This window comes from Aptenodytes forsteri, unplaced genomic scaffold, assembly GCF_000699145.1.
Source record: "Aptenodytes forsteri isolate BGI_AS27 unplaced genomic scaffold, ASM69914v1 Scaffold2, whole genome shotgun sequence".
NCBI classification, from domain to species: Eukaryota; Metazoa; Chordata; class Aves; order Sphenisciformes; family Spheniscidae; genus Aptenodytes; species Aptenodytes forsteri.
In genome coordinates, this window is record NW_008795695.1 from 17115290 (window position 1) to 17128317 (window position 13028).

A 13028-nucleotide genomic window follows, 5' to 3' on the forward strand; every position below is an offset into this window, starting at 1 on the left:
GTCTTATGAGGAGCGGCTGAGGGAACTGGGGTTGTTTAGCCTGGAGAAAAGGAGGCTCAGGGGAGACCTCATCGCTCTCTACAACTACCTTAAAGGAGGTTGTAGCGAGGTGGGTGTCGGTCTCTTCTCCCAAGTAACAAGCGATAGGACGAGAGGAAATGGCCTCAAGTTGCGCCAGGGGAGGTTTAGATTGGATGGTGGTGGAGTCCCCATCCCTGGAGGTATTTAAAAGACGTGTAGATGAGGCACTTAGGGACATGGTTTAGTGGGCATGGTGGTGTTGGGTTGACGGTTGGACTCGATGATCTTAGAGGTCTTTTCCAACCTCAATGATTCTATGATTCTTCTCTGCTTTTCTTAGAAATAATTTGTGGTTCTCTTTAGTCTCCTGTCTGATCCTTATAGTCATATAGACGTACGCATTGTGAATACTTGAATCCGCTAGCATTCCTCATCTCAGTTTTTAATATGTAGTCACTGTTAATTTGAGATGAGACTTAAGTGCTGACTGTCTTCCTGGAATGATATTTGTGTAATGTTTAAACATCTTGGGAGCACTGAAAGAGGCTTGGCCAATTAAATGCATAATGTGGAGTAAAAGCAGCTCCAATTTATTAGGTTTTATCTATGTTTGGGTTTTTTTTCTTTTTTTTTTTTCTCTGTAGGGCTTTAACTTAAGTCTTACTTTTGAGATCTTTTAAAATATCAAAGGAATCTGAGAGACCTTCTTTAGATCCTGTGATGGAAATAGATTCATATTAAACATTTCTAAATATATTTAGTTTAAGAACATGTAGAATAAAGATAAATGTACATATGTATATGAGATTATTAGAAAGCACATCTCTAAGTAAAAAAAAATCGTGAATCAAAGTGACAAATTTCTAGCACAGAAGTGATTTATGTAACCTGAAGAAAAAATAAAAGGTTTGTTTCCTTTTCTCTTTCTTTGTGGAATAATGAATTGATACAATCAGTGAGTCTTGCCAATGCATGACAATCTTATCTAAATTTTATCACAAATTTGGACTTCTGCCACATAGATGTTCTTCAAAGTACCAGTATAGGCCAACAACAAGTAAACATAGTATTAAAGTGAATATATAATACTTTCAAGTCTAAGAAATAGTTGAAAAAATAAAGTGTGGCTTCTCTTTAAATTTGAGTATTAGAATTACATTCTTACTGGGAATTTTGATGGGCTGGAAGGAGGGAGAGAGATCTAAAATCTAAATAAATGACTTGACCACTAAGTATTTCACATAACCATAGAGATGCTGGCAAGTAGCCAAATTATTTTTACTGTTAAAAAAGAACTTGATAGTTTTATTACATTCTGACAACTTAAAAATTATGTCTGTTATTGATTCATCATTTCAGATTATCACTTTAAAAACTAAAAATGGGTAAGATGCATCTTGCAAGTTCAAAGTTTTGATTTGACAAATATGCCTAATTCTCACTGTTGTGTGCTTTATGGCACATTTGTTTTCCACTCTTACAAATTTTTTTTCTGTGACAGTTTTTGTGGTTGACTGGGATTCAGACTGCACAGTGCCGTTGGCACTTAAATCAATAGCTTATATTCGATGTTTGTACTTGGGATTGTTCACCCTGAGAAAAGAATCACAATAATCTTGGAGTAGTCAGCCCAGTCTTTTAACTTCAGTGTGGTCAATATGTTTTCAATCCATCATGGATCTTTTTTTGAATTTTTTTAAAAACAATGTTTGTAGACTGTTTCAGCACCTGGGAAGGAAAGCAGGTGTCTACTTAAATACTTATAAGACTTTTCCCTTGGAGACTGCTTATCGGTATGTAAGAAAGCACTGAAAGAGGGGGAAGGAAAAAAAAAAAGAGAAACAGAAAAGTCAACTGGAAAAGACACAAGCCCTACCTCAGCCAGACACAAAGGAAGAGGACATATTATCAATGATGTAATGACCTCATGTGAGCTGTGTGTGTGGTGTGTGGGGTTTTTTTTTTTTTTTAATAATCAATCTCAAATTTTTTTCATGGGGTAGATAACTTCCTTTCCTTTCCCTCCTAGTCTTTCAGTCTTGCTGTGTTTTCCTTATACAGGCAGTTTCTATGGGAGGTGAGGACTTCATGAGTGACATAGTTGCGTATTGGTGGAAGCATTCCAGCAGATTAGATTCCTACTTTGAAACAATATTAGTTTATAGAGTTTATATGCCTGTGCTTTAGAGAAATACGGATAGTATTGTTGTTTACATAATGTGAGATATGTGATTAGGAAATCCTTTCAGCTTTTTAGGAGGAGAAGAAATTTGATCAACATACTTCCTCACTGAGCGTGAAACAAACTTGCAGATTTTAATAAAAGGATACTGTATGCTTCCTAGGTTCATTTCCAGTATTTAATCTAATCAAGAAGCAAAATGAGACTGTGGGAACATATACCTTTGTTTTTCTAAATCCTCACTTTAAACTTCATCCTTTGTGACGGTTTCTTTGTTCCAGCTATATGACATTAAGAGAAATGCTGTTTTTAATAAAATCTTTCAAGTCTTTGATTACCATCACAAATGTAAATGCATTCATCTGCAATAGGAAGATCACGTGGTTCTCTGTTTATAGCATCTTTATATGAAGGAGAGATGCTATAAGTCTGGTAGATACAAAATTTAAATAATTTTAATGTGACTTAAGGGTCATAATAAGACAAAGTTAAATTACAGTAATTATGTATATAGCATGGGAACAACAGAAAGAAGATGACAGCTTTAAAACAAGGGGAGAAACATTTCTGCTAAACGTGCAGAAACAATGATTTTATGAAGGTATTTTGAGGAAATATTTGTCAAAATAATGCTATATAAACATCTTAAATTATTTTTTCCAACAGTACTTAAATCACCATTGGAGTTCTCCTCAATGGAACTTAAATTTGCACAACATTCAAGTGGCATATATTTCAGTATTGCTGATGAAAGTCTGAATTCTCAGGTATGTAATCACAAGTGTTGTTATACTTATTCTTGGCTGTTGCTTTTCATTACTCAAAAATGACTGGGAAGAGAATATAGATTTGGAACTCAAAATTCAGTCATATTCCAAATACATGGTTTAAATATTTAAAAGTTTTCCGATTGTAATTTTGTTAAGTTTTCAATTTTATGTTTGTCTTCTGATCACTAGGAATTTTTCCAAAACTCACAATTGGGCTTGTCCTGACTTTCTGATATATGAGAAAGCGTGGCCACCATGAGAAACTGACATAGTTTACACATGAATTGTGTAAGAAATAGCTTGCTTCCAAAGATTTTCTGCCTCTGCCTATACTAGTAAACTAGACAGTGACAGTGCAGGAATGCAATCGATGTGCCACGATGGTCCATACAGTTAAATTGCTGTCCCAGTATGTTGCATGGTACTGATCTGTGCCAACTGGCACTCTCTCAAGAAATTCCTGGTCATGATTTAGGGCTTAATGGGAAAGAAGCCCTAAATAGGATATTTGGCCATTCTGTTTTGGAACATAGAGAATTTGACTGAACGAATGCAAAACATAGCATAACATAATTTATTATTTCTAATTCCCAAAGGCTTTCTTTGGAAATTATAAAAAACGATTTTTGGCAATGTTGAAAACACTTGAAAGTCTTTTTCAAGTATCTTCAGAAACCAATGATAATACAAAGTCAAGGCCTTTTCCTAGCTATGGATGTGTAAGGAGTTGAAAGAGCAACTCTGAGATAAAGGAATGGATTTTTTTTTTTTTTGTTTTCACCTTCATCGTATTGAATTGAAAGAATGGGTTCTGAAAACCTATTCTGAACTTCTTGCTTTTTCAACATATCTACCTGAAAGTCTAGATGTCATGAGCCATGTGTTTTGTGCTTGTTGTGCTTCATTTGTATCAGGAAAAACTCCTCACTTCTGTTTGGCTAAGCACTCCCATCGTGACACTTTGATCTATTTACCTCGCATAAATGAGATTTTTTCCATTCTGGAAAGAAAGTATTGCTCTTTGTGAATGTGGTGAGTGACTGGAAAGCATCTAGTCTGTGCTGATAGGCATACTCATCTTCTCACCTTACAGATATAATAAACTGGGCTCTTCCTTGCTTTCTTGCTTTCACTCTGATTTGATTGCAAAAAGAATGCTTAGGATAGGGCAATGTGAAAAGTATCGTGGTGTTTGCTGCTTTCCCTCTTTCATCATGTCCTCCTTTCTCTGCAAATATTTACAGAAGCTTGACCTGAAGAATATCTCAAGGCAGCAGTTGACATGGAAATTGAATTGTGATGATGCAGGCAAAAATACAGAAGACAGTATTTTTAAATTTAGTCTGCAGACTGGATTCCTTGATCCAGGACAAAAAATCAGTATTGCTGTATTCTTCTGCCCTTGTAAGTAATTTTATGAATTCTTCTACAGATAGTTTGGCCAATATACCATTTTCATAGATTTGTTTAAATGACTTTTTATGATGAATCATAACTAGCGCTTGTTTTGATTAACTTCCAGTTAACATGACTAAATAACAAACTAAAATGCCGAAAGAAAGGTTTGTTGTGGTTTTGAGAAAGTAAGACAGCTGCAGACCTAACACAAAGCATGGAATCACTTGAAAAGTCTGGTTTGCACATGTAAAGCATCAAGTTTTGCACATACAAAGCATCAAAGGCTGGGATAGCTGAATCGTTTTCAATACTGCTCCTTCATGTGCAATTAGGTTGACTGACTTAGATACTAAAGCTTTCCGAGAGTACTCGGAATGTGTGTGAACTTTTTTCCTAAATAGCCATAATTTAGATAAGAATGGAAATTTCCTGCCTTGATGAGATACAAAATCACTTAGCTATGGTATTTTCTGAGTAGTCTGCTCAGGCAACCAGATCCTTAATAAAAAATGTAAAATAGATTTCTAACAAAACTTGGGAGCATGCAGGAAGATGATAATCAACCACATACACCAGAAGAGGAATGGCAGAACATGAATATTAGGATTCTGCCTTATTCCCAGTCAAGTGTTTAGGGTAGAGAGTAATGTAACGCTGTATTTGAGTTGATAAAGCCCACCAACTATGCAGCTGACGCCTACAGAACTGAGTTGTTTTAGCAGTTTTAAGCGGCCTACGTTTGAGGCCCCAGCATTCTCAAGGGGAAGAAAAGTTGTTTTGTGGGTTGGATCTGATCCTGAGTCAGCAAGTGAGTGTCCCCATCCTAGAGAAAGATCGCTATTCTTTGATAGGATTGAAATCTATAACCTCAATTAAGCACTGGGAACAATTTAATATAATTATAAATAAAAAAAAAATTATAGGTATAAGAGTCTTGCAGTGATTCTGTATGATAAACTGAGAAGACTATATTAAATGTCGCTCTGCAAACATGTTGTGAATATGCAAGAGCAGTATTTAATTGCACGTGTTACTTGGAGTTGCTTGCTGTACTTCAAAACATTTTTCCATTATGTTTTATACCTTGTTGGTAGCTTTTGTCTTCAAATATGGTTGAAGAAAAATCACATTAACTTGTGATTTTGCTTCAGGAAATGGAAAAATAATTAATGTATAATGATTTTTGCAGAATTATTTAGAAAGTAGTTTGTTTTAAATTCTTTTAATTTTTGTTTTGAGTAGCAAATTCTGACTTTTCTGAAGTAGAATTTCTTTGTGCATATAATACCTGGAAAGTTTCTGACCCAATCAGTATCTATAGTTGTAGTTTTTACTTCTGAGCTGTTCATGAGGTATCCTTTTAGAAATATGTATTTAAATCACTCTGTTAAATTATATATTATTACAAATTAAACTGCTAGAAGAAAGTTAAATGCATTTACTATTGGAAGGCTGAGCAAAAATATTTAGAGCACGTTTCTGGCTTTGATGCATCACTTTGTCTCCTTTTCCCCTACATTTCTCCAAAGTAAATTGCAAAAGCCCTGTTTTTTTGGCTCTGAACCACACGTTTATGAAACAGCCATAAAAATGTGTTCAATGCAATAAAGATTTTTTTACTAGGTAGGTTCTATTTTGTACTTTGCGTAATCCTTGGTTTTGGAACCAAATGATGTGATCTCATCTTCATCTCATCTATGCAGGTCCTCAGTCATTTTTAGTGGTAACTTATGTAGGTTAACAAAATAAAATAAATAGAGATGAAAATTTTTGTTAAAGAATTTGTTTTGGAAGCAATATGAAATAAAATAATCCAACGATACTAGGTGAATTGAATGAAAATATTGTCCCAGGTGTGAGAAAATGTTAGAATATAAAAATCAGAAGGGGTTAAACAGCGGGAGCAGGATGACAAGAAGATTGGGCAAAACGCAGAGATATATCGTAGGAGAAAAATCTGGAAGTTATCTCTTTTCAGATGTTCAGTTTTACAAAGTTTTAGGAATATGGGCTTGGAATCTCAGTTTAATTATGAAAGATGTAAGGATCTACTCAAAGCACGTCTGGAGAGTGTGTCTGGACAGAAGAAAGGCTTTGGGTAAACTTCTGAATTCTGAGTAACTGTTGAGATGCAACTCAGAGGAAAAATAAGTTAAAGAAGTCAAGGGAAAGAAACATAATTATGACCCCAGGTCTTTGAAGTAAGAATGTAGAGGAAAGAGGAATGGAAATACAGAAGGTTGGAAAGTGAAAAACAAACACTCATAACCTTCTGTTGTTCCTTGAGAAGCAACTAAAAAGTACACATGTAGTTAACTGTAACTCTGTTTCTTTTAAACATTTTTTTCTCCTTTTATAAATTTCTACTTCGCTTTCAATAGGGTATCATTTTTTTTCTGCAGTATTTCAGATAATAAAGCCTACAAAGTTAAGTGTTGTAACTTTGAGAAGGTATTCTAATAGATATTTTTGCAGAGTGTGCCTATGGTTAGAATGATTGTGGATCATACTAAAATAATCACTTGTGAAGAACACATACAAGCATTTTTGTCTGCTTTGAATTTGAGAAACATATTCTTCTAATAGGAGATATAACAACTGCATTTTGCATTGATTAGGTTAACGTATATAGCTTGGAAAAGAAAATTGCTCAGGGCAACATTAGACTTGGAAGATAAAAAGAATAAGTCTGTATTTCCAGATATCTGTGATTATTTTAGGGCCCGGATGAGCACAGGGTCTCATTTTCTCCTTCTAAGTACCACTCTGGCATTTAAAACAGAGGAAATTAAAAAAAAAAAATTCTAATACTATAATACTATTTTGTACAGCAGCTGGAGAGGGATCATGTGATAATGAGTAGGTGAAATGATCATCCATATGATGGTTGTTCTATTTAGGTGTTTACATCATGAGAATGTATTAAAATCGCTTGTGTGTTGCAAAGACTGTGTAACAGAGAACAGCATACAAATAAAAGCCAATATTTTGAATTACTGAATAAATTGTATGTGTAAATGCAGATGTGTATATACATAAATGACTGATAAATAATTGCCATTTGAAGTTATTTGTATTTTTGCTGTGTTCTCATACTTTTATTTACAGAAAATCATAAATAACAGTAAAAATCAATTGCCCTTAATTCAATGTTGTAAGTATTTTCCTATGATTTATAACCTACTTGTGATATACCTTCACTGAATATAATTACTGTTTCTTGTAAGAGAACATTAGATACATCAAAACCCACGCAGGAGACCTAGTTAATGAATATGGTGTGCTAATCACCTTCATAGGTTTGTACTGTAAAGTTGTAGTATGTGGGGGTGAACAAACCTTAAAATGAACTTTGAGTGTGCATTAATTTGTTTAAATATGCCACAATATTTATAATAATGAGAGTGCAAAATGCTATCGTAAGCTACAGTGTTAAATTAAATGCAAGGGTTTATATAATTCATGGTAATATGATGCTACCTGTTAAGAAAAGTATACTAAATTTAATAGAGATTCTCAAGAACTGAAGTTATGTTAATATGATCTTCTTCTGCTGTACTATAGTATAATGCATTAACAGTATATGAAAAATTTCACTATATCTTATTGTGGTATGAAAAACTTGTCTGCAGCATAGTAAGTTACAATAAATCTGTGCTCTGGGATCCTGTGTGGAAAAATACTCACAAATGCACCAGTGAGTTAACAGGAGTTCAGTGCCCCTGGAGGATGTGATGATTATGTAATGGGCACAGATGACCATCATGACCTCCATCTTCTAGGGCTTTTTTTCTGCAACAGTAAGATATTAAATAACTATGCCCTTTAACAGTTTCTGTGGAGAAATGATTACTTTACTTTTGATTTTTTTTTTTTTTTTCTGTAGGGCTTCCCTTTAAATTTTTAACCACCTGTGACTTCTGTGCTTTGAAGTCTGTATTTCAGTGTTTGCAGATTCTTCATTGGCGCCCATTTAGGCTGAAGCTGCATATATGCAATAAGGCATGAATTACTGGAAAGTCCAAGGCAACTAAACTAAAAAAGTTTATTCGGGAGCCAAGTGTAGGAACTGAATAACAATCTAACACAAACTTAAGAGGGTGAGAAGAGCAGATGGTGATTTTACTTTCTTCCCACCCACTCTCAAAAGATAAAAAACCATGCTATTATACAGTTGAGATTTCGGGGGGGGGAGGGTGTGTGTGGAAATTAGATTTGTGCTGCTAGAGAGGAACAAGGAATATGGAGATCCTTAAAGAGGTGGCCGTTTAAACTAGCTTTTGCTGCTAGTTTAAATTGCAACTGAAACAGGTAGAGTGGAAGGTGTGGGGACTTGAAATATTTCTCCTCCAGAAGCGTGTGAGCAGTATCGGGAGGAGAACTTGCATATGTGCATAACTGACTTTCAGCAGAAATAGAATCTGTTTATGATTCTGTTAACAAGGAATCTGCATAAAGTATAGTCCCAGGATAGCATGCTAGGGAGTTAGGCATCCTGAACTGGATGGGCTTTCTAGTGCAAATTAGACTGAAAAGGAAGCACCTAATGAATATATGCACATATGTACTTTGAGAAGTTGTGTTCTTTTATTCAGAGTTTTTTCTAGGGTAAGTCAATGAATGCTTATTTCCCCTAATAAATATATCTAGAAAAGACAGAGGGGAAATTTCCCATTTTATTCTACAGATTTTGTTAGCCCGTGGCAAATTTAGATTGGCAGATTTGTAAATACTATCTAATCTCCCTAAGGAAAATTTTCACATCTGCTGGACTGCTTGTTGTTTGCCCTATAGAAATTAATGGCGATATATCAGAATGGTAACAGCAGCACAAGCTTTGACAATAGTCATGAAAGGTGTGATTAATAGAATAAATTCATGACTTCAGCTGTTAGTTCAGGACATAACTCTCATTAATTTCAAAGTAATTTATTTAACTTGAGATATCCTGAAAACATTGGTCCTAGGCATTACAAACTAATGAACAAAACTTAATGGAATCATTCACTTTTTTTGTCTTTGTGTCTGTTTAAAATGAGGACAGTATCGCAACATCCTAGTGTTTCTGACATACGCAATAAATTATTGGCTTACATATTATGAAGAGTTTTGATGTTAGTAAATGTGTGGAGCCACACACAGAATGATCAGCGATGCAGAATAAGAACTGTCTGTTCTGCCTTCTGAGCGAGTCAGGGATTCTATGGCAAACAGATGTGATCATGTAGTTACTGGATTTGTTAGACTTGTTATGTACGCTATGGATTAAAAGTTTTTATGAGGAAAGCTTAACACTATTCTTTCCTAACTTTTGAAGGTTTAACTTTGGAACTATGGTTTATACGAATATTTTAAAATATGAGTTAGTGAAAATTGCATGTTCTTTGGTACTGACATATGCTCCTCTTCCTTCATGGCATTCCGTCCCTATGGCATTTATTGGTTGTGGCCTTTCACTTTCCTTTACTGTATGTCATACACATGTATGAAGATAGGATACCAGAAATATGGTTTAGTTAGAGCACAGCTGTAGGACAGTGGACTGTCTAGCTCGTATATGGGGGTAACTTGTACAGAACATCTCTTCTTACAAGCATGTCAAAAATGTCCTGTTTGGTTCTTCATGCATCTCCATGACCTTTTCTGATGTTCTCCCACCTTTCCCTTGTAAAAGGGCTAAGTGCCAGAAAAAGGTGTGTTCTTGCTGCATCAAAACCTAGAAGCACAAGCGTCTTAGCCTTCTCAGCAGTATTGTCTCCTAAAGTTGATTTCCATTTAACAGGGAGTTAGCCAGATGTTGCAAGCACTGCAGCAAGTTTCCCTTTCATCTGGTTTTCACTTTGCCAGTTTCATGTTTTCTGGTCTGAAATGAAGGGATCCGCAGGCCATGTTCTGGTGAGCTAACGGGCTTCTGTGAAGCTCCTCTATTATCATCACCATGAAGAAATTGGCTCTTATGAGGAGGGAATAAGACAAAATATTTTGAAGACGCTAGGTTTTCTTCTTTGTGTATGTAAACAATGGCAGCTCTTTCTCAGGCTGTGAAAAAAATTATCTGAGCTAATCTCAGAAGAGCTTCTCACATGTATTTTGTTTGCAGTGACACATATGTGCTCATACAGACACATAAAATACAAAAATTGTTTGTTTTGCTATCTCTTTCCTTCTTAAATATTAGGTGAGGTTGTTTCCATACTTACTAATCTGATGACAGAGGGGAATCAAAAGGAAAGGTGTTTTTCTTGAAAATGAAAAGATTAAAGTTTTTTGGTTGTCGTACAACATCATGCAGATTTCTTTCTAAATACAAGAGGTGTTCGTTAGTTGGCCTTCAAAATTGTTTATTTTGCTAGCTCTTCAGCATGTGGGAATGACTGAAAATTTGGTAAATGGCACTGCATGGTTTGGAACACCATTTTGATAGTGTAACAGTTGCGGAAGGAAGCACCTTGGTCCCTGTATCACTGAAAGAAAATGTGCTTTTCCATCCTAGAGAAAACCGCCTTGCAGCAGTTAGCAAGTTGGCATGAGAAGGGGCAGAACACAAGGAAATGGGAGATGGTCTCAGTGGAGGGTAGAACCTGTCCTGCTGGCTCGTGTGAGGCTGACTTGGCAACAGTATAGGTTTTAGAATCATCTGTTAAAATGTAGTGATTGCCATCTTAAAAGGCACCAACTTTTTCTTGTCTTGATAGGCAGATGCTTCTGATATTTACTCCTTTATAAAATTAACATTCTCTGTGTTAATTAGTGTAATTTATGATATGAGTGCAATTCTTAAAATTCTGAGAAGCGTTACATTGATATTATATATAAAGTAATATTAATACAGTAAATGAACTCAAACTTTGAAAAATTTCTGACAAATTAAAAGAAATATGTATTTCTGGTTTGCTACAGGCAAGTGTTCTAAGCTTTCTTAATAAATAATTCTTCTGATACAACATTTACTGTATGTTAAGCTACATTTTGAGTAAGAAAGCAATACCAATGACTTTTTAAAAAAAAAAAACAAAACAAAAACAAACCCAAACCCTCTTACTATAACTTTTAGTTGCATGTATTTATGGTAATATAACTTTGTGGTGTTTTTTCTTTTTTTTTTTTTTTTTTCCCCCCTCTTTTTTTAACGTTTTTAACAGCTTGTCCTGGGACATACACATCTGAAATGTTAGTGTGTCTAAATGATAATCCATCACATTACAAAATAACATTGTCTGGCACTGTGAAGTCACCAAAAATAAATTGTGATCCCCCCTTTTTAATGCTGATGCCAGTTCCTCTGAATGTGAAAACTGAAACAGCCATCAATATCATTCCACAAGATTATTTAAGGTAAAAATCTCAAATTTATTACAGAAATCCTGAATAATTCTTGGTTTTGTTTTCTTCTGAAGAAGTGAATTAGTTTTTGTTTGTGACGGTTAGTATTAATTTTCTGCTCAGCAGAGGAAAGAGTTTGCATATTTAAGAGAAAATTCACGTAATTTATATTGCTGTACATTCAACAAGCCCATGTACTGTCCCCAAAACATTCCTGCTTCATGAAGTGACCATCTTCTAATATATTCACTCTGTAAGATGCTTTTAAAATTACTTTGAATAGCACAAAAATTAAGAAGAGAGTCCTACCAGGATTTTTTGTTAACTTTAGCCAGATATTAAGATCATAGTCTTATTTATTTTTTTGCATTGTGATCAGATAAAATCTTTCTGTTGTTTTATTTTCTCTACTCCACAGGTTATAAAGCACTGTTTTTTTGTTTTTTTTTTCTTCCTAAGCAAGATTTTAGTACTAAAGAGGACAGCACAAATGTTTTAATCCTGTCACTTAATATAATAAAGAATCCATATAGTTTTCATTTTTCTGTGGATCACCTACTTTATCCTTTTATTTGAATTTATAAGACACCCTTTTTGTAATCTTCATATTATGTAGCATAACTTAGCACGACAGCTATTCCAATTTGACAGAAATCTTAATATTTTAATCTTTCCAAGCATCCTTGTGTGTATGTGTTTTGAAATAGGCTTTTCTGGTCTCCGAGATACAACTTTTCTGTTTGTAATTAGTAAGGAGCAGTAATATTAGTTTGTTATGCTTATGTAGGTATTGTTTTAATACCAGAAGAATTGGAGCAAAACTCTTTAAGTTGCCATCAATTAATGAAATTAACTTTACCTTCAAATTATTATTGTCTTATCTCATTTGAGTTGTAGTAACTTATCAAGTGATTTGTCTATTGTCAGTAACTCAGTGGTTGGAACTGAATGGATTCCATATAGGCCTGGACTGACTGCCAGTCTTATTGCAGAACTGGAACCTAAAATTACATAACTGGGGAAAGCATCTTAAGTATCTTTCACAAATTTCCCCTTAATATTTCTAGTTTAAAACTTGCTTTACCTTGTTGTCCTGGTTTCGGCAGGGATAGAGTTAATTTCCTTCCTAGTAGGTGTGGAGCCTTACTTATGAACCACAGTCTCTCCAGGGGTACACCTGCTGCAGCATAGACTTATCCACAGTCACTTTGAGATGCACCTGTTCCAGCATGGCCTTCTCCATGGGCCACAATGCCTTCAGAGATATACCTGCTCCAGTGTGGCCTTACTCACAGCCACAGTCCCTTCAGAAGTAAACCTGCTGTAGCACAAAC

At 34.9% G+C, this 13028-nt stretch overlaps 1 protein-coding gene across 1 annotated transcript in view; it reads left to right on the forward strand.

The window, feature by feature from the left end:
• The window catches only part of CFAP47 (cilia and flagella associated protein 47), a 382585-nt gene that overhangs the window by 52651 nt on the left and 316906 nt on the right, over positions 1–13028 (forward strand). Inside the window, 3 exon segments of the mRNA XM_019473044.1 lie at positions 2870–2970; positions 4218–4377; positions 11514–11706. Of these exon segments, the coding sequence (XP_019328589.1) occupies positions 2870–2970; positions 4218–4377; positions 11514–11706 (454 nt within the window).